The following is a 21,554-nucleotide window of genomic DNA, read 5'->3' as shown; positions in this document are numbered from 1 at the left end:
CATCTCTAAGGGGGGAGGACGTCACTTACGCACAGTCTCTTTAAGCTCATTCTGGTATGTGTCTATTGTGCTTAAGAATCATTTTCATAGCAGCTTTTATCTTCTGAAAAGTGTCTAATGTAATATGCCTCCGTCTTTCGCTTTACTACTGTCCTTGGCATCCCTGATTTGTATGTGACTCATTTCAGGAAACTAGGCGTATGTCGCCTGTCCCTACTTCACAGGAGCGCCATTTGAACCTAAACTTAGTTTTTTAATCAAAATGTGTTTCATGGCAGAAATGCCTTCTTGAACATGTGAACTTTCATGTGCCTTAATAACAAACTTGTATGCCATCTGTAAATACCAATACAATTGTTAAATTACGAGCCTAGTTGGTTTAGCCATGGAAAAAGTGAGCAACCTTCCTGTTAGCCATGATTGGCTGAGATAATGAGTGGGCTGTACATGCCGAGAGATGATGATTTCGGATTAGTCTGCCATGTAGCACGCTTCTGTCAATAATATGAGCTGGCCGGTATGTGTAGGTAATCCTTTCTAACTCTTTTTTTGAAATCAGTGGAATTAGAGTATGATAGCTAAGGAGATGGAGAAATTATGGCATTTGATTGCAAATATGCAGACTGAGTCGAAAAGAGAAAACACAGAAGGCTGGTGTGTTTATAAAACACCTGTATCCGGATTACATCTTCAAACTAAGGCCGCCATGGCATCCGTGACAGAGGGAGAAGCGTCCATCCATGTATAAGGGTAAGAGTCTAGCTAGCTACATTTTCAGATATTACTAATTTTGTCCGTCATTTTAATTTCAAGTTAGTGTACTGCTAGCTAGCTAATGTTATCTGGCTGGCTAACGTTATGTGTATGATCTGTGTAGCAATATTATTCATATCTCAGATCCATTTGCATTGCTAGTTATCCTCATCTTAGCTAGCTAACATTGAACCTGGTTGGTTAGCTACCTGCTGATTCATGCAGGGTAGTAACGTTATGAGTTGGGATTATGATTATGTGGTTAGCTAGCTATCTACATGCCTTAACAAAATACTCTACAATGCAAGTAACTATTTCAGTAGAACGTTTATGATGTCACTGCGGCAACTGTCGATAGACCTAGACCTATCTACTCCCGATTTCAGAGCACTCTTGTCTGATTGGGATTTTAAGATCGAGCCAGTTGGTCACATATGTGACTCACCACCTGGATTCGGTCTTATGTAGCAATATTTAAAATCGTTTTTTTTATGTTGCTAAAACGTAGACTCAGAGCTACAAGATGGTATATCATACACTGCATTTTTTTAGGAACCATGGGAAAGTAATTCTGCTTTGAAAGTTGATAAACTTGTATACTCACTTTTGAGAAACTTAAATGTATAAATCATTTCAAATTCGTTGTTAAACCAGACTGCCCAATTTTTCTTTCTGTTATTGACGGATAGCCAGGGGCACACTCCAACACTCAGACATACTAAACACAAATGCTTTGTTTGTAAATTGTGTCTGCCAGATCAAATGCAGTAGGGATGACCAGGGATAAGTGTGTGAATTGGACAATTTTCCTGTCAAAATGTAACAAGTACTTTTGGGTGTCAGGGAAATTGTATGGAGTAAAAAGTAAATTTTCTTTCGGAATGTAGTGAAGTAAAAGTTCCCAAAAATATAAATTAGTAACGTACAGATACCCCCCCCCCCCAAATACTGAAGTAGTACTTTCAAGTATTTTTACTAAAGTACTTTTCACCACTGCCCAAATGCCTTCACACCAGTACATTAGAATACAGTATATACTGTTACAAATGCACTTATTACATAGTATTCCATATAAGTTAAGGCCATGCAACCTGAGTGAGGTGCACATGTAAAGTACATAAACAGATGCATGTGCCATATATTTATGTGGTGGACACTTGATACGGTCACATGATATTGTGGTATGTCACAAAATCATGTTATGACCACACGTATCAATTATTTTATTTTATATCAATATTTTTCTAAGTGGATTGGTCTCTACAGAAGGTGTTAACAGTACAGCCAAATAGTTACTTGCATAGTAGCAATATCAGAAATAGATCCTGTCAATATAAATATACAGAATGTACAAGAACAGTATCAATAACAATATCAGTGATAGACAAGGTAGTTATGCATACAATCAGGGGTAAAGTGGCTGAGCAGCAGGATAAACAAAAAAAAAATGGTAGCAGAAACCTATGGCTTGTGTGTTAGGAGAGAGTCATTTGAATAGAGGCACTGCAGATAGTGCTGATGACTGGTCTGTCGCAAAACTTCCTGATCTTCTCAAAAAGATACGTTGTGTCCAGTCCAGGTGGTGCTTGTATAGACAGACCATCTATGGGAGGAAGGATGTCAGCGTTGTGAAGCAGCTGAAACCTGGTCCCGACTGAGTTCGAACGCTCCTTGACAACAACACCAGGCTCCAGATCATCGAAGCTGTAAAACAGGGAATAATAACAAAAAATCTGAAGACATTACAACCTTGCACAGCATCAATTCACCTCCCAAGTTTATATAAGAAGAATAACCTCATACAATTCAATGAAAAATTATTTTCACCTGAAGTGCTGGTACTGCTTGATCTGTGGCAGCGGCCTGAAGTACGGAGTCAGGTGTTGTTGCCAGCAATAGCTTTACACCAGCACCGTATTATCCTCCAGTCCAACCAGCTGTGGGATGTTGACCCCTGCACAACATCTCAGACAAAGTGTTCACTCTGGTCTTTCGGAAGCGCTGCTTGATGAAGCTGACACCAGCCGGGGGCAAACTTGGTGTGGTTGCCTTTGCTGGATGACATGCCTTCATCAATCAGGTAGTTGACTTGTTGTATTCCGTCACAGCAAACACCAAACAAGCCACACTTGCGACGAGTTAAAAAGTAGATGGGACCTGGAAACAATAGTGCACCTGAAAACAACAAAAGAACCGTAAGAGAAATTACAATGAATTGTCTCACCCCTGTCAGTCTTTCTGCACACAGTTCAGTGAAAGGTATTTGCCTCCCTCCCATATATATCAAATGTTGCTTACTTGTTGAGCAAAATCAAAGCTGTAATGCAATCTTATGTCTTTGCTTGCTGGTTCAGTGGGGCCCCCCCAGAGACAACTGCAGGTCTTGACAGGTGGTTTTGCAGTCAGCAACCATCTTCTGGTAGACGGACCGCTCACTCTGAACAAGCAGGAGATGCTGCTCTTGCTTCTTCAGCTTGGCTGACTTAACAGCTTCTGGAAAATACAGAAGTAATGTGAGATCAATAAAAGTAGTTTCAATCATGTTGCAGGTCAATTAAATAATCAAAATGTGTTTTTGCTTTACATACCAAGTGTTGTCATCGATTCCTTGTAGAGACGCCACACTGCTGCTTTTGTCACATGGGATGGCAGCAGCTTTCCACCAAAGTGTTTTTGTTTTGGGTGACGTCCTGGTAATACTATTGCATTATCCTCTGCGTAGTTGTTGAAGTTCACCACTCGCTGCAAGTCGTCATGCTTCAGGTGTAACCTGTGCTTGCTTGGGTCAGCTCTCTTTTTGATGAGAGGCATTAGACCGTTCTCTTTGTATGACTGGTGGAAGGGAGTTAAGCGTGTTCTACTGATACAATGGATGTGAAATGGCATTCTGAGAGAACATCACTACACACAGTTCATACACGTCATGTTAGCTAGCTAACAGCAAGCTTCTTAGGGATAGACTTCCCGCTAGCGGGACACCAGCCGCTAGCGGGAAATTGGAGGGCGCACAATTCAAATAAATAATCGTAATATTAAACATTCATGAACATACAAGTATCTTATATCATTTTAAAAGCTTAAATTCTTGTTAATCTAACTGCGTTGTCCGATTTCAAAAAGGCTTTACGGCGAAAGCATATCATGCGATTGTCTGAGGACGGCGCCCCAAATCAACATATTTTTCAACCAGCACAGGCTTCATAAAATCACAAATAGCGATTTAATTAAATCACTTACTTTTGAAGATCTTCCTCTGTTTGCAATCCCAAGGGTCCCAGCTACAACATGAATGGTCGTTTTGTTAGATAAAATCCTTCTTTATATCCCAAAAAGTCTGTTTAGTTGGCACCATTCATTTCAGTAATCCAAAAAGCTACCGCTAAACTTCGTTCAAACAAGTCAAACGACGTTTCTATTTAATCCTCAGGTACTCTAAAATGTAAATAAACTATAATATTTCATATGGAAAGTAGTATGTTCAATAGGAAAGGAAAAATTGTAAGCACGCACCCTCTCCCTCGAACGCTGAAAGACTGATAATGTTCCGGTGCTCTTCTCACCCAAACTCCAAATTCGTGCTTGTTTTTCAAAAATCAAGCCTGAAACCTTGAATAAAGACTTGACATCTAGTGGAAGCCATAGGAATTACAATCTGGGAGACGGATTTACATAGAAACAATAGATTTCCATTTCCATTATATAAAAAAATAAATCTGGTTGTCTTTCAGATTTTCGCCTGCCATATCATTTCTGTTATAGTCGCAGACATTATTTTAACAGTTTTAGAAACTTCAAAGTGTTTTCTATCCAATGATACCAATTATATGCATATCCTGGCTTCTGGGCCTGAGTAACAGGCAGTTTACTTTGGGCACGTCAGTCAGGCGGAAATTCAGGAAACTAGACCCTATCCCTATTTTTAACTTGGTCTTTTGTTTAGACATGTAGTTAGCTAGCCAGCTAAACAATTAACCATAATCCCAAACCATAGAGTACTAGCAATACAAACCGATTTTAACCTATTTTGTTAACTTTAGCTATGACAATGTTAGCTAGCTAACATTAGGCTATAACAAAAGCTATGCGAAATTGCATTGCACACAGTTCATACACTTAAGTTAATGTTAGCTAGCAAGCCAGCCATCTAACCTCAGCTAACGTTAGCTAACTAACCAGCAAGCTTTAACTTGGTCTTTTGGTTAGACGTTTAACGTTAGCTAGCTAAACAATGAACTATAATATGGATACTTGCATACCGGAGTGTTTTTGTTAAGTTTTAATACGCGATACATAAAAAAACAAACCTGTGTTAGACAGGATTACCCATCCTACCCATACTGACCAGCTCAAATAGACAGTAGTGTCCAGCCCACTCATTATCTCAGCCAATCATGGCTAGCGGGAAGGTTGCCTACTTTTTCTGTGGCTTAACCAACTAGGCTCCTAATTTAACCATTTTATCCGTATTCACAGTTGGCATAAACGTTTGTTATTAAGGCACATGAAAGTTCACATGTTCGAGTAGGCATTTCTGCCAAAAAAACGCAATTTGATAAAAAAATGTACGTTCAAACGGCTCTCCTGTGAAGTCGTGACTTGCGACATAGTTTCCTGAAACAGAGCACATTCCACATGTGACCCATCAGCTACTGTTTGCGCCTGCAGTCTTCCCAGGGGGTTTTCAGGTTTATTTACCTAACCCTGTCTTTGGCTCGGGTCGACTTTTTCCCATTGTCGCACCATGGAGGCTAGTCTTTTCTTCTTTTTTAAATTTTAAATTTTATTTTATTTATTGGTGCGTGACTGTTATTGAAAGTTGTATTGTCAATCTTGTTTTGTATTTAAAGCCACTTTTAATGTGTACATGACACTGCAACAAAATTTCCCCATGGGGACAATAAAGTAAGTAAGTAAGGAGCCTGTTGCCTTCCCTTGAATGTCGTCGTTGTCCAGTATGTGCGCTTCGCATCTAATTGGATTGTAGGAGAGATCGGGCAACGGTGTCAGGCTCTTTGCATTTGTTGCACAAATCCCATGCTAGTCAATGTACTTAAATTAGCATATTTTGCACGTCATTCTCAAATCTATGTGACTTTGTTTTAGATAAACAATCTTTTATTTTGTTGTTTTTGTTTATTTTGTAAGTTGGGCGAATTATCAGTTTAAGGCCTTACCAACAATATCTGCTAAGTATGTGTATGCGACTAATAAGATTTGATTTGAACCTACTTTGCTTAAATAACATGGTAATTCTAAATAGGGACAGATACCCTCCATTAGTTCATCAAACTAAATCACAAGGCTTAGGGGAACGGAGCATTGAAGAGGGAATGGTCAATGGAGTGTATATTTCCGCTTCCTTTTACAAATGCGGTCCATTACTGTCTCTTTCTTTACCTCCCTCTCTCAGGCCAGAGCATTACAGCCCCATGCACTTCCGGCTGTGCCAACAGGTGCTGACGGCGGTGCAAAAGCTGGCCAGGGAATCGGGCGGCGGCATGGCCCGGGAGACCTGGGAGGTGCTGCTGCTCTTCCTGCTGCGCATCAACGACACCCTGCTGGCCCCGCCCACAGTCGGAGGTCAGCCAAGTGGAACAGACGCAATTAGAGTACTTTTTGTAGTGTTGTGGGGCAATTCCTCACATCCACTTCGGTCACATTTTAGTCTTCCATTGACATCATACCATGACCAATATGTGGATGTTAGGATTCGCCGCATAATCTTTTTGGCTTTGATAAATTAAGTAACTTTGCTGTTAATATTACTAGTTAGAAGCAAATGACGATGTTGTGTGGGAGCATTTTTCCCCATCTAGACATTTTGGATGATGCAAATTCATCCTTACTCCACCCTGTCCCCCATCCCCCAAACTCGCTCAGGTGGGATAGCGGAGAAGCTGGCTGAGAAGCTGATCAGTGTGCTGTTTGAGGTGTGGTTCCTGGCCTGCATGCGCTGCTTCCCCACACCGCCCTACTGGAAGACGGCCAGGGAGATGCTGGCCAACTGGAGGCACCACCCGCCCGTGGTGGAGCAGTGGAGCAAGGTCATCGCCGCCCTCACCTCCAGGTAGCCACACCACAACAAGAACAGGGGTTGCCAACCCTGGGATTGCAGGCTTTTGTTTAAGCTCAGTGCTTAAACATATGATTAGCTTTTTTAAACAATGTGCGTGGATTTATTGGACACCTTCAGGTAAGACCAAATTAATTGGATAACAGGCAGGAGTTTTTTCTGTCAACAACTAACCTGTGTTTTCTACAAGCACATGGAGTATCCAGCCAAATAGAAAATCAGCCAGCCAGAATCCCCTCAGGTTGTTAAGACAAGCCTCTGGTACATTCTAATGCCTTGATTCCATACGAAATACACAGTGAAACGATTTGAATTGGGTTTACTGGTTTTACCTCCCAGATTGGAAGAATTAGTTGTGATATAGTGTTCACAATTTAAATTACTGAAAATGTATGAATTCAGTGTATTGTTTGTTGTTTTGGATATTGTCTAGGCCTATACTGTATGATCAGGACTATTTTCTGTATTTAATTATTTTTTTTTTTTAACCTTTAACCTGTTTTCTCTTGATTAGAATTATCTAATTTAGACACTAAGTAGTCAAACCTCTATGCTATGACGCTCCAAATTGAGATCAGGTGCATCCAATTTCCTTTGATCATCCTTGAGATGTAACTAAAACTTGATTGGAATCCACATGTGGCCAATTAAATTGTTTGGACATGATTTAGAAGGAAACGCACCTGTCTATATAAGTCTAAGGAACTGTCCGTAGATCTCGGAGACAGATGGCTCGTCATAATTCTATCTGGGGAAGGGTATAAAACAATTTCTAGAGTGTTGTACGTTTCCAAGAGCACAGTGGTCTCCATAATTGGGAAATGGAAAAAGTATGAAACTACACAGACTGCCTAGAGCTTTCTGTCCGACCAAACTGAGAAAGAAGGACCTTGGTCAGGTAGGTGACCAAGACCCCAATGACCACTCTGACAGAACCACAGAGTTCATTGGCTGAGATGGGAGAACCTGCCAGAAGGACAACTGTCTCTACAGCACTAACCCAATCTGACCTTTTTGGGAGAGTGGCCAGACCGAAGCAACTCCTGAGAAAAATGCACATGCCAGCATGCCTGGAGTTTGCAAAAAGGCATTTGAAAGACTTGGAGCACAATGGAAAAGATTCTGCCTAAATGCAAAGTGCTGTCTGGAGAAAACCAGGAACAATTCATCACCCGTCTAACGCCTTTCCTACCGTAAAGCATGGTGGTGGCACATCATGCTATGGGGATGATTTTCAGTGGCAGGGACTGAGAGACTGGTAGGGATAGAGGGAACAATGAATGGAGCCAAATACAGGCAAATCCTTGATGAGAACCTTCAGAGTGCAAATGACCTCAGACTGGGGCGAAGATTTACGTTCCAACAGGACAATAACCCCAAGCATACAGCCAAAGCAACGCTGAAATGGCTTCAGAACAAGAATGTGAAACTCCTTGAGTGGCCCAGCCAAAGCCCAGACTTGAATCGCATTTGAAAATCTGTGGAAAGACTTGAAGATTGCTGTTCACTGCCATTCCCCATCTAACTTAACAGAGCTTGTGAAAATCTGAAAGGAAGAATGGGAGAAGATCCCCAAATCCAGATGTGCAAAGCTGATACAGACACCCAACACGACTCAAAGCTGTAATCGCCGCCAAAGGTGCTTCTACAAAGTATTGACTTAAATGAGATATATCTATGTTTCATTTTCAAGACATTTGTAAACATTTCTAAAATCATGTTTTCACTTTGTCATGGGGTATTGTGTGTAGAAAAACCATCGTTTTAATCCATTTTGAATTCAGGCTTGTAACACAACAAAATGTGGAATAAGTCGAGGGCTATGAATAGTTTCTGAAGGCACTGTACACGTACATGCAGGAATATTTATAAACACTTTACTAATGGTTAAAGTATTTGATAATGGATTATTAGCTGATTTATAAGCACAAATTAATATCAAACATTAATTATGTAAATGTATTCATAAGATTCATTAAATGTTCTGTTTTGGCACAGACTGTTGCGGTTCACCTACGGTCCATCCTTCCCTCCGTTCAAAGTCCCAGAGGAGGACGCCAACATGATCCCTACTGAGATGGACAACGACTGTGTGGCTCAGACCTGGTTCCGCTTTCTTCAGATGCTGAGGTGAGTCCCACGGAGCTAGCTATCTGTATATGTGTGGCACAGCATGGGAGGTATTGCTGTTCAGATCTATACTGTATTCTGTGTAATTGCTCCCCGATGAAATAGTATAACTTTCTTCAATCATCATTTAAGAAACGTATCCTGGAAGGAGCTTATTGGGTCTTTTTGATGAAGAACATACAAAAAAATACATAAAATCAAAAAATGGGATCTGAAAATGATTCTAGACTCTTAATGGACCTCCAAAATTGTAACCTAAAGATCTTAGGCTACATCAATTTAACTGTTACTCTCTAGCAGTTGTTTTCGTCTAGGTTGTGGAGAGAAATAACATATTACTTTACCTACAGACTTTGGGAAATCCAGCCCAGAACCAACGTTTTTGCACCCCTATGCTAACAGTCCCCTCTACCTCTCTTCCTCTTGCAGTAACCCGGTGGACCTTAGCAACCCGCTGACGGTCAGCTCCACGCCAAAGTTCCAGGAGCAGCTGCTGGGGGTGAGCGGCGTGCCCCAGGAGGTGATCCAGCAGCATCCCTGTCTCAATCAGCTGCCCCAGATCTTCTTCAGGGCCATGCGGGGGGTCAGCTGCCTGGTGGATGCCTTCCTGGGTAAGACTACCTCACTTTATCATTTTTCTTTCTCCATTGCATATACTGTTACGTTTCACTTTGGCACTGTCCAGAGACAACCCCTAGCCCTTTCCCTTAGGCACTTCATGTAGATCTGGGCCCGTATTCATGAAACAGTTCAGAGTAGGCATCTGGGTAGGTGTACTGATCTAGGATCAGTTTTGCCTCATAGATCATAATGAATAAGATTATTGTAGCTCAGCACTCCTACTATGAGACGCTTTCTGAATACGGGCCGTGAAAAAATTGGATAGGTATGGTAGTAGTTCCTTCTCCCATAATAGGCTGGAGATTTTGCCCTGTTGCTTGAACCTATCCAATACTTTCATATCCTCATGTTTTGCTGGATCACATCTGAAATAAGAGGCCACGTATATGTTTCCTTCTGGCTAGGTGTCGGACTCGCAAAGAGAGAGATTAGAGAGAAACTGCCTTATGGGACTTAATAAACTTCAGCATTCAATTCAGGAGTAAAAGGGTTTAGATTTTGAAAAATAAAAAACATCAAGCAGACCTCCCTGCGTTTTTGCCCTATACTTCATCTAAGCACTGTCACAGTGAAGGCTTATATACCTCCCTAAATCTCTTGACATCCCCATGTTTAATGAAACGGCAGCGCAAGTCTACTTAGATTTTTCTTTTGTTTAATGTATCAGTTTTCATTTTGAAAATCACAAACTAGTATTAGCTATGTGGCCAATTATGTTCTACAGTGCCCAAACACACAGAATGTCTCTAATAAATACCTAACATGGCTTGAGTTGTTGAACAGTCATTTAGCCCAATAACTAACCTGCCATTTTGTGTTTCTGCTTCAGCTTTTGTTATTTTTCTTCTTTCCCAGAAACACCACTAGTGTTGTCTCCTAGGACCAATATACGTGACAAACTTCACCCTCTAGGTACACTATTAAACCAGATCTAACCCAATGAAATCCAATCACTAACATTATGTATATAACAAACAAGATTCCCTATAGTGTGGTGCCACACTTCTACAGTCACAAAAACAACCTATTCATACACATCTAGGAAAAACACATTATTCACTGTGTCAGAAAGACAAGCTGCGAAGCTGTTTTGATTCTTAATTTTGATCGATGCTGCCAGAAGAATTGGTCAATTTTGTCATGGCTGGTTGGTTAGTTGGACTGTGTTGTGATTTTCCAGGCTGTGCTTTGACAGCTTTCTTTCCTTCAGGTTTCGCTGTGTCTAAGAACAACTTTAGAGAAAGGCTTCCCTCCATGCCCTCCTATGGTACTCCGTAGTAGTGTGCTCCCAACCAATCATAAAGGGAGCTGAAGCATTTTGTTGGATTTCCTGGGGCTCGCAAAAATCTGACTGTGTGGTGAAGCTAGCTGGTGCATGCACTTAGTGGCTGTGTCCAAATCAATTGAATCCATAATCACTATCAGGACAGCAGTGACAAACGGTCTCAATCCTGAAGACCTCTCTTCTCTACCCCTGTATTTCTTGTTATTTTTATATACAGTGCCTTCAGAAAGTATTCACACCACTCAACTTTTTCCACATTTGTTGTGTTAAAAAGTTGGATTAAAATTGATTTAATTGTCATTTTTAGTCAACGATCTACACAATATGAATGTCGAAGTGGAAAAAAACGTCTAAAATGTATGAAAAAAACTATCTTGATTAGATAAGTATTCAACCCCCAATACATGTCAGAATCATCTTTTGGCAGCGATTACAGTTGTGAATCTTTCTGGCTAAATCTCTAAACACTTTCCACACCTGGATTGTGAAACATTTGCCCATCTATTCTTCAAGCTCTGTCAAATTGGTTGTTGATCATTGCCATACAACCATTTATGTCTTGCATAGATTTTCAAGCAGATTTAAGTCAAAACTAACTTGGCCACTCAAGAACATTCACTGTCTTGTAAGCAACTCGTATGTAGATTTGGCCTTGTTTTAGGTTATTGTCCTACTGAAAGGTGAAGTCATTTCCCAGTGTCTGGTGGAAAGCAGACTGAACCCGGTTTGCCTCTAGGATTTTGCCTATGCTTCGTGCCATTCAGTTTATTTTTTTTATCCTGAAACTCCACAGTCCTTAACGAGAACAAGCATACCCATAACATGATGCAGCCACCACCATGCTTGAAAATATGGAGTGGTACTCGGTAATGTGTTGTCAGTGTGGACAGTAAGGGAACAGTAAGTACAGTTGAAGTCGGAAGTTTACATACACCTTAGTCAAATACATTTAAACTCAGTTTTTCACAATTCCTGATATTTAATCCTAATAAAAATTCCCTGTCTTAGGTCAGTTAGGATCACCACTTTATTTTAAGAATGTGAAATGTCAGAATAATAGTAGAGAATGATTTATTTCCAGCTTTAATTTCTTTCATCACATTCCCAGTGGGTCATACGTTTACATACACTCAATTAGTATTTGGTAGCATTGCCTTTAAATTGTTTAACTTGGGTCAAATGTTTCGGGTAGCCTTCCACAAGCTTCCCACAATAAGTTGGGTGAATTTTGGCCCATTCCTCCTGACAGAGCTGGTGTAACTGAGTCAGGTTTGTAGGCCTCCTTGCTCGCACACGCTTTTTCAGTTCTGCCCACAAATTGTCTATAGGATTGAGGTCAGGGCTTTGTGATGGCCAATCCAATACCTTGACTTTGTTGTCCTTAAGCCATTTTGCCACAACTTTGGAAGTTGCTAGGGGGCAATGTCTATTTGGAAGATCCATTTGCGACCAAGCTTTAACTTCCTGACTGATGCCTTCAGATGTTGCTTTCAATATATCCACATAATTTTCCACCCTCATGATGCCATCTATTTTGTGAAGTGCACCAGTCCCTCCTGCAGCAAAGCACCCCCACAACATGATGCTGCCACCTCTGAGGCTTCACAATTGGGATGGTGTTCTTCGGTTTGCAAGCCTCCCCCTTTTTCCTCCAAACATAACGATGGTCATTATGGCCAAGCAGTACTATTTTTGTTTCATCAGACCAGAGGAAATCTCTCCAAAAAGTATGATCTTTGTCCCCTTGTGCAGTTGCAAACCGTAGTCTTACTTTTTTGTGGTAGTTTTAGAGCAGTGGCTTCTTACATGCTGAGCGGCCTTTCAAATTATGTCGATGTTGGACTTGTTTTACTGTGGATATAGCTACTTTTGTACATGTTTCCTCCAGCATCTTCACAAGGTTCTTTGCTGTTCTGGGATTGATTTGCACTTTTCGCACCAAAAGTACGTTCATCTCTAGGAGACAGAACTCGTCTCTTTCCTGAGCGGTATGACGGCTGCGTGGTCCCATGGTGTTTAGACATGCGTACTATTGTTTGTACAGATGAACGTGGTGTTCAGGTGTTTGGAAATTGCTCCAGAGGATGAACCAGACTTGTGGAGGTCTACAATTTTTTTTCTGAGGTCTTGGCTGATTTCTTTTGATTTTCCCATGATGTCAAGCAAAGAGGCACTGAGTTTGAAGGTAGGCCTTGAAATACATCCACAGGTAGACCTCCAATTGACTCAAATGATGTCAATTACCCTATCAGAAGCTTTCAAAGCCATGATATAATTTTCTGGAATTTTCCAATCCATTTAAAGGCACAGTCAACTTGGTGTATGTAAACTTCTGACTCACTAGAATTGTGATACAGTGAATTTTAAGTGAAATAATCTGTCTGTAAACAATTATTGGAAAAATTACTTGTGTCATGCACAAAGTAGATGTCCAAACCGACTTGCCAAAACTATAGTTTTTAACAAGACATTTGTGGAGTGGTTGAAAAATTAGTTTTAATGACTCCAACCTAAGTGTATGTAAACTTCTGATTTCAACTGTATATGCCTGTAATGTTTGATAGGCTATGCAAAGCTACTGAATAAGTGAACTGTTGTCAATCAAAATTGGTCATCTTGGCAATGAAGCGAGAATGTGAATCATTTTGATTTTTAAAGTTACTTTATCTGTTGTGAGTATCTTGCAACAAAGAAGACACCCATCCATATGAGATGGCTTGTGCATTTTAAGCAGATTTTTTTTCTTCTGTCTGTGGAGGAAAGGAGAATCACAAAAATTACACGCTGCCGATGTTGACGTTACTAACATTGGGAAACAGGCCATGATTTGGTTGTTGCTGTTTTCACTTCAAACACTTGAATGTCCTCTGTGCCTCGTTCCTTCTCTCTCTCCCTCAGGTGTCTCCCGTCCCCGGTCGGACAGTGCCCCGCCCACCCCTGTCAACAGACTGAGCATGCCGCCGCCCACCACCAACACCACCACGCCCCCTCACAGCCGTCGCCACAAACCCACAGGGGTCACAAAGACGGCCAGTAAAACCTCAACGGTAGGTTCCTACCCCAGAGTTTGTTGTACTTCTTTTGAGCTGCTGTTTATTAGTCTTTCCTAATTTGGCCCATTTGTATCAGATTTAAAATGGAGAACTGAAGTAAAATGGGAAAAAGACTTCATACCTTTGCCAAATAATGTTTTTTCAATCTTTAAAAAAAAATGAGTAAATGTTAATGTGACTGAATATTCCTATTTTTACTGTGCCTGTTTGATAGTTAATTTAATAAATTCATGGTTATCTACCACCCCCTCCCCTACCCACCCAGGCAAGCATAACACACCAACCCAAAGTGTCCCACCAGCCGTCCTCCACCTCCCCCCTGTCCAGCCCCAACCAGACCAGCTCAGAGCCCCGGCCGCTGCCTGCCCCCACCAGGCCCAAGGTCAACAGTGTCCTCAACCTTTTTGGCCAGTGGCTTTTTGACGCCGCGCTGGTGCACTGCAAGCTCCACGCAGGCCTGAGCCGGGACAACAGCATGACTGGTAAGGCAAGGGTCAGAGGTTAAGGGTCAACAATTGGTCAAAAACTGGTTTGACTAGAATTGTGTTGTACTGTACTCAATAGTCTAAAGAGTCTTCCTCTCCTTTATTGTAGCCTGTTCTTTAGCTTTGAAAAATGTGTTCAGCAGGGCATGTTGTGGAACATTCATATTCAGTGCCTTCGGAAAGTACTCGGACCCCTTGACTTTTTCCACATTTTGTTACGTTACATCCTTATTCTAAAATGTATCAAAAACAAAAAATTCTCAACAATCTGCACACGATACCCCATTATGACAAAGCAAAAACAAGTTTTTAGATGTTTGCAAATGTATTAAAAATAACAAACACATACCTTATTTACATGAGTATTCAGACCATTTGCTTTGAGACTTGAAATTTAGCTCAGGTGCATCCTGTTTCCATTGATCATCCTTGAGATGTTTCTACAACTTGATTGAAGTCAACCTGTGGTAAATTAAATTGGTTGGACATGATTTGGAGAGGCACACACCTGTCTATATAAGGTCCCACGGTTGACAGTGCATGTCAGAGATAAAACAAGCCATGAGATTGAAGGAATTGTCCGTAGAGCTCCGAGACAGGATTGTGTCGCGGCACAGATCTGGGGAAGGGTACCAAAAACTTTCTGCAGCATTGACGGTCCCCAAGAACAGGGAGATGACCAACAACCATGACAGCCCGCTTGGAGTTTGCCGAAAGGCATGTAAAGACTCAGACCATGAGAAACAAAATTCTCTGGTCTGATGAAACCAAGATTGAACTCTTTGGCCTGAATGCAATGCGTCACGTCTGGAGGAAATCTGGCACCATCCCTACGGTGAAGCGTGGTGGCAGCATTCATGCTGTGTGGATGTTTTTTCAGAGGCAGGGACTGGGAGACTAGTCAGGATCGAGGCAAAGATGAACGGAGCAAAGTACAGAGAGATTCTTGATGAAAATCGGCTACACAGTGCTCAGGACCTCAGACTGGGGCGAACGACCCTAAGCACACAGCCAAGACAACGCAGGAGTGGCTTTGGGACAAGTGTCAATGTCCTTGAGTGGCCCAGCCAGAGCCCGGACTTGAACCCAATCGAACATCTCTGGAGAGACCTGAAAATAGCTGTGCAGCAATGCTCCCCATCCAACCTTACAGAGCTTGAGAGGATCTGCAGAGAAGAATGGGAGAAACTCCCCAAATACAGATGTGCCAAGCTTGTAGCGTTGTACCCAAGAAGACTCGAGGCTGTAATTGCTCCCAAAGGTGCTTCAACCAAGTACTGAGTAAAGGGTCTAAATACTTAGGTAAATAAAATATTTCAGTTTTTTATTTTGAATACATTTATTTATTCTAAAAACCTGTTTTTGCTTTGTCGTTATGGGGTATTGTGTGTAGGTTGAGGGGGGGACAATTTAATCATTTTTAGAATAAGGCCCCCCACCCCCCCTCAGACAATCCCGCAGGTGAAGATGCCGGAAATGGAGGTCCTGGGCTGGCATGGTTGCACGTGGTCTGCAGTTGTGAGACCTGTTGGACGTACTGCCAAATTCTCTAGAACGACATTGGAGGCAGTTTATGGTCGAAAAATGAACATTCAATTCTCTGGTAACAGCTCTGGTGGACGTTCCTGCAGTCAGTATGCAAATTGTAACATTTTAGAGAAATAAGCTTTTTGTGCGTATGGAACATTTCTGGGATTTTTTTTTTATTTCAGCTCATGAAACATGGGACCAACACTTTACATGTTGCGTTTTATATTTTTGTTCAGCATAGAACTGTATTATATAGAACAACCATGTCAGCTCTATTTCAATTTGGAAATGAATGTTCCACGTTTGCCTGCTGAATGTGGCCCATTTGGTAAGGGTAAGGATGCTCATCTGCCATTTCGGCTCTTTCACACCAGTGGATATGAAGCAAATGAGACAATATTAATCCACCTTAAGCTATTGAGATGCACCTATAGTGTTATTTTTGTTCAAGTTAATTTCCTTATACATTTTAGTATTCAGCCTCTTTCTTTACATCATTGAACAGGTTTCTTTTTTCGTCTTGGTGGTTTTATTGGGATCGGACTGTGAAGAGTAGACTGGAAAGGTTGCAGAGAGATCAAGTCAATGGTATACAGATGTCAGATCTTAATTTGATCAGTACTATCGCAGCAGCAAAACAATCCTGCAACCACTTTTCGGTGGTTAGGCTATTAACTCGCCAAAATTAGGCTACATGAAAAAGGAAATACTGTTAATATAACCATGTTGTTGTTGTGTGTTTTCAGTAAATGTATGTAAATCATGAAGCACAGGAAAATTCTCAGCAACAAGAGTGATCATATTAAGATCCTACATGTGTGGCTGGGTCTGCGGCACTAACTGCTGGACCACACAAGCCACACTATTGAGCCAGTTTCATTTATCATGGGAAATGAGGAAATGGTGGTCTTAAATTGGATAAAGTAGCAGGCAAAAAGGTGTGTGACGGTAATGGTGTTGATTTATCCTGGATTGTAGGCCGAGCTCAGTCTTCCACTCGCGCCTCTACAAATAAAACCCTGAGCTGGTCTTACATTTAGTAATGGACAGTTCATAGTGTCAAGTTACCACAGGGAATTTCAGTTGGGAATTCAGTCAATCTTAATGTGTTTTCCGCCACCTATTGCAGATTATGCTAATATTAGTATTCATCTTCAATTGTGAGAAATGGGTAGGATGGCTGCCAGTATCATTGTTTCTATCCTCCATTTTGATGGACTGTGGTTTTTCAGTTGATCTAGGCCAGGGGTCGGTAACCAGCGGCTCTTAAGCCACATGCAGCTCTTCAACCCTTCTCTTGCGGCTCCCTGGTTATTTCTAGATTACAGTGCATTTATAAAGTATTCAGACCCCTTTTTGCACATTTTGTTACGTTACAGCTTCATTCTAAAATTGATTAGATACTTTTTCCCCCCTCATCAATCTATACACAATACCCCATAATAAGAAAGAAAATACAGGTTGTTTTTTTTGTTGCAAATTTATATATTTTTTTAACGGATTTATTACATTTACATAACTATTCAGTACTTTGTTGAAGCACCTTTGGCAGTGATTGCAACCTCAAGTCTTCTTGGGTATGACGCTAATAGCTTGACACACCTGTATTTGTGGAGTTTCTCCTATTCTTCTATGCAGATCCTCTCGAGCTCTGTCAGGTTGGATGGGGAGTGTCGATACACAGCTATTTTCAGGTCTCTAGAGATGTTCAAGTCCGGGCTCTGGCTGGGGCACTCAAGGACATTCAGAGACTTGTACTGAAGCCACTCCTGCGTTGTCTTGGCTGCGTGCTTAGGGTCGTTGTCCTGTTAGAAGGTGAACCTTCGCCCCAGTCTGAGGTCCTAAGCACTCTGGAGCCCGTTTTCATCAAGGATCTCTCTGTACTTTGCTCCGATCATCTTTCCCTCGATTTTCCAGTCCCTGCCGCCACCATGCTTCACCGTAGGGATGGTATTGGCCAAGTGATGAGCAGTGCCTGGTTTCCTCCAGACATGACGCTTGGTATTCAGGCCAGAGAGTTCAATATTGGTTTCATCAGACCAGAAAATCTTGTTTCATAGTCAGTCTTCCGTCTGGCCGCTCTACCATAGTGGCTTCCGTCTGGCCACCATAAAGGCCTGATTGGTAGAGTGCTGCAGAGATGGTTGTCCTTCTAGAACAGGGGGGCCTGATTTGGTGTCACGGTTTTTCCCCAGCCCCAGCTAATACACCTGACTCCAATAATCACCTAATCATGATCTTCAGTTTAGAATACATTTGATTAATCAGCTGAGTTTGCTAGGGATGGAGTAAGTGTGACACCAATCAGGCCCTGGAGGACTGGAGTTGCCCACCCCTGTTCTAGAAGGTTCTCCCATCTCCACAGAGGAACTCTGGAGCTCTGTCAGTGACCATCGGGTTCTTGGTCACCTCCCCGTCTCCCCCGATTGCTCAGTTTGGCAGGGCGGTCAGCTCTAGAAAGAGTCTTAGTGGTTCCAAACTTCTTCCATTTAAGAATGATGGAGGCCACTGTGTTGTTGGGGACCTTCAATGCTGCAGACATTTTTTGGTACCCTTCTCCAGACCTGTGCCTCGACACAATCCTGTCTCGGAGCTCTTTGGACAATTCCTTTGACCTCATGGCTTGGTTTTTGCTCTGACGTGCACTGTCAACTGTGGGACCTTATATAGACAGGTGTGTGCCTTTCCAAATCATGTCCAATCAATTGAATTTATCACAGGTGGACTCCAATCAAGTTGTAGAAACATCTCAAGGATGATCAATGGAAACAGGCTGCACCTGAGCTCAATTTCGAGTCTCATAGGAAAGTCTTAATTCTTAAGTAAATAAGGTATTTCTGTTTTAAATTTTTTATACATTTACAAATATTTCTGAAACATTTTCCCTTTGTCATTATCAGGTATTGTGTGTAGATTATTATTATTTTAATGACATTTTTCAAATCGGTAAAGTTAGTAACCCCCCCAAAAAATAAGGTTAATCAAAGAAAATACTTCATTTCATTAGGAATTAAGCTAGGCACCTGCACCTACTGGTGTGAGGCTTAGATATATTCTCACGCCAAGTTGCAAAAGGCGGCAATATGCAATACACAGTGTCCGGTCTCGCCAACATACAGGAAGGACAAGGACATATGGGTGTCGAAATTCAAAGCCCTGAGAACGGACCAGCAAAATCTCGTGCCAGATATCACCAGTAAATTATGCTATTTATTTATTAATACATTTGTAAGATTTTTTTTCCATAACTGTTAGAAATACCAGTTTTTGTTTAGATGTGAATTAATAGAATATTTGTAATCTAGCTGACATAATCATTTGTTTTATAGGCTCACAGCTGGCACTCAGAGGGGAGCAAAGGTGAGGAAAGAAAAAAGGTGGACCCATCTTAGAAAACCATACTAATGGTTAGGGCCTCCCGAGTGGCGCAGCGGTCTGAGGCACTGCATCGCATTGCTAGAGTCGTCACTACAGATCAGGGTTCGATCCCGGGCTGTGTCGCAGCCGGCCGAAACCGGGAGACCCATGAGGCGGCACACAATCGGCCCAGCGTCGTCCGGGTTATGGGAGGGTTTGGCCGACTGGGATGTCCTTGTCCCATCGCGCTCTAGCGACTCCTTGTGGTTGCCGGGTGCATGCACGCTGACTTCGGTCGCCAGCTGTACGGTGTTTCCTCTGACGCTTTGATGCGGCTGGCTTCCGGGTTATGCGAGCAGTGTGTCAAGAAGCAGTGCGGCTTGGCGGGGTTGTGTTTCGGAGAATGCATGGCTCTCGACCTTCGCCTCTCCCAAGTCCGTACGGGAGTTGCAGCGATGGGACAGACTGTAACTACCAATTGGATATCACGAAAAAGGGGTAAAAAGGACAACATATTTTCTTATTCTATTTTTTATTATCGCCTACCATATACCATGTAAAGAAAAAATGTGATTAACAAATCAAGACAGCCATTGTAATCAAAATAGGCAGCTCCACGAGAGATCACTTTCTCCAAAACAATACGGTCGTTGTCGAGGCCAAAGGTGCTGAAAATGGTCTGCAATTTTTTGAAACAAGTTATTTTTTTCATTTCACTTCACCAATTTGGACTATTTCGTGTATGTCCATTACATGAAATCCAAAGAGAAATCTATTTTAATTCAAGGTTGTAAGGCAACAAAATAGGAAAAATGCCAAGGGAGTGAATAATTTCGCAATGCACTGTATGTGTTATTTCATAGTTTTTATGTCTTCACTATTATTCAACAATGTAGAAAATAGTAAAAATAAATAAAAAGCCTTGAATTTCGCTACACCCGCAATAACATCTGTTAAACACATGTGATGTGACAAATTAAAATTTGATTTTGATTTGTGTCCAAACTTGACTGGTACTCTATACTGATTACCATCAAACATTATTTTTTCATTATAATACTTGTGTATCTGTGTTTGATTATTACATTCCTTGCTGGGCTTGATGTGGGTATTTCAATTAATTTCTTTTGTTGGTAGGTTTTTAAATAAAAAAGTAATATCGCTATGTTATTGTATGTTCACAAGATTCGATTTTCTCCAACTTCACCAGACAGCCGCTGTGCTCTGCTCTGTGACCCTGAATGTCAGATTTAGTGGTAATTTGATCTGACTGGTATGTGGTGCTATTGCCCCCTTTGCACATGAAAAGGGCTTGAATGTATTGGCTTTTCCAGTCATAAAAGTTGCCGACCCCTAATCTAGGCTGTTGCATTTTTTGTTATATTTCATTATCTTCTGGTTTAGTTTTCAATTTCAGTTTTTGCATGTTAGTTATTTGTCATGATGGTTGTTTCGACTGTCTATCTTTGTTGACACTGATGTTAAGAGCACTTAGAAATATCATTTTCTATTTTGCAGCTACATTTGTTCAAATTCTTCTTTCTTATAAGTCTTGTAAGTAGGAATACAGGCTTCCCGTACCTTTTTTAACTTGCAGTTTTCCTGTATTTGATTGGCATTTTTTTGTTTAGAATTTTCTTTGTGCCCATTGTCATCGCCCTGGTTGCCAGGGGTGTATTCATTAGGCACCAAATGGAAGAAAACAGATGGAAACAAGGAGAGGGACTACCTGAACCTGTCCGATAAGAAACACTTGTTTTCGTTTTCCATCGCAAAACATTCTGCTATGGTATGCTCTAATGAATACGACCCTGAACTTGCCAGTCCCAAACCACCCCCTCATTCTGCCTGGAATCAAACTGACCTGCTACACCTGGATCATACCCATGTAATCTCCTTCCCAAAGGATCTCACACACTAATACTTATTTTCCAAAGAAACCAACAAACGTTCCGTTTTTTTTGCCGTAGCTTTCTTTGCTCCTCAGTTGATGACCTTGAATTTGTATGTACTGTATGTTACACATGTATGTGGTGGATGTCTGTTCCATATATTTATGCTATATATCGTGCCTCGTGTGAACTTCCAAGGAACTAATAAGTAGACATTGCAAACTGAATTTTGCCATTGATGAGAAAATATATTCACCTGTATCAGCTCTTTGTGGGCTGCTTTACACAGAGCTCTAAAAGAGGCTGCTGTGTGTTTTACATATCTCTTTTTGGCTCCGAAAACATAATGGAACTTTACGTAATCCAAATCGGTTG

At 41.4% G+C, this 21,554-nt stretch overlaps 1 protein-coding gene across 13 annotated transcripts in view; it reads left to right on the top strand.

Annotated features, from left to right (window-relative positions):
• The window catches only part of LOC139565265 (ral GTPase-activating protein subunit beta-like), an 85,803-nt gene that overhangs the window by 19,495 nt on the left and 44,754 nt on the right, over positions 1–21,554 (top strand). For 9 of the 13 annotated variants that reach the window (XR_011672888.1, XR_011672887.1, XM_071385485.1 and 6 more), the window contains exons 4-10: positions 6,164–6,333; positions 6,634–6,820; positions 8,825–8,956; positions 9,386–9,567; positions 10,433–10,489; positions 13,761–13,909; positions 14,181–14,397. Coding sequence is in view for 11 of the 13 variants with exons in the window: in XM_071385485.1 (XP_071241586.1) it covers positions 6,164–6,333; positions 6,634–6,820; positions 8,825–8,956; positions 9,386–9,567; positions 10,433–10,489; positions 13,761–13,909; positions 14,181–14,397 (1,094 nt within the window). In the remaining 2 variants the exon portion in view is untranslated. The remainder of the gene's footprint in view (positions 1–6,163; positions 6,334–6,633; positions 6,821–8,824; positions 8,957–9,385; positions 9,568–10,432; positions 10,490–13,760; positions 13,910–14,180; positions 14,398–21,554) is intronic. The other 4 variants (XM_071385519.1, XM_071385512.1, XM_071385494.1 and 1 more) reach the window with 1 other exon arrangement.

The sequence above is a fragment of the Salvelinus alpinus genome, chromosome 2, assembly GCF_045679555.1.
Source record: "Salvelinus alpinus chromosome 2, SLU_Salpinus.1, whole genome shotgun sequence".
NCBI classification, from domain to species: Eukaryota; Metazoa; Chordata; class Actinopteri; order Salmoniformes; family Salmonidae; genus Salvelinus; species Salvelinus alpinus.
Note: the sequence above shows the minus strand (reverse complement) of the source record. Positions and strands in the feature narration are given on the sequence as shown.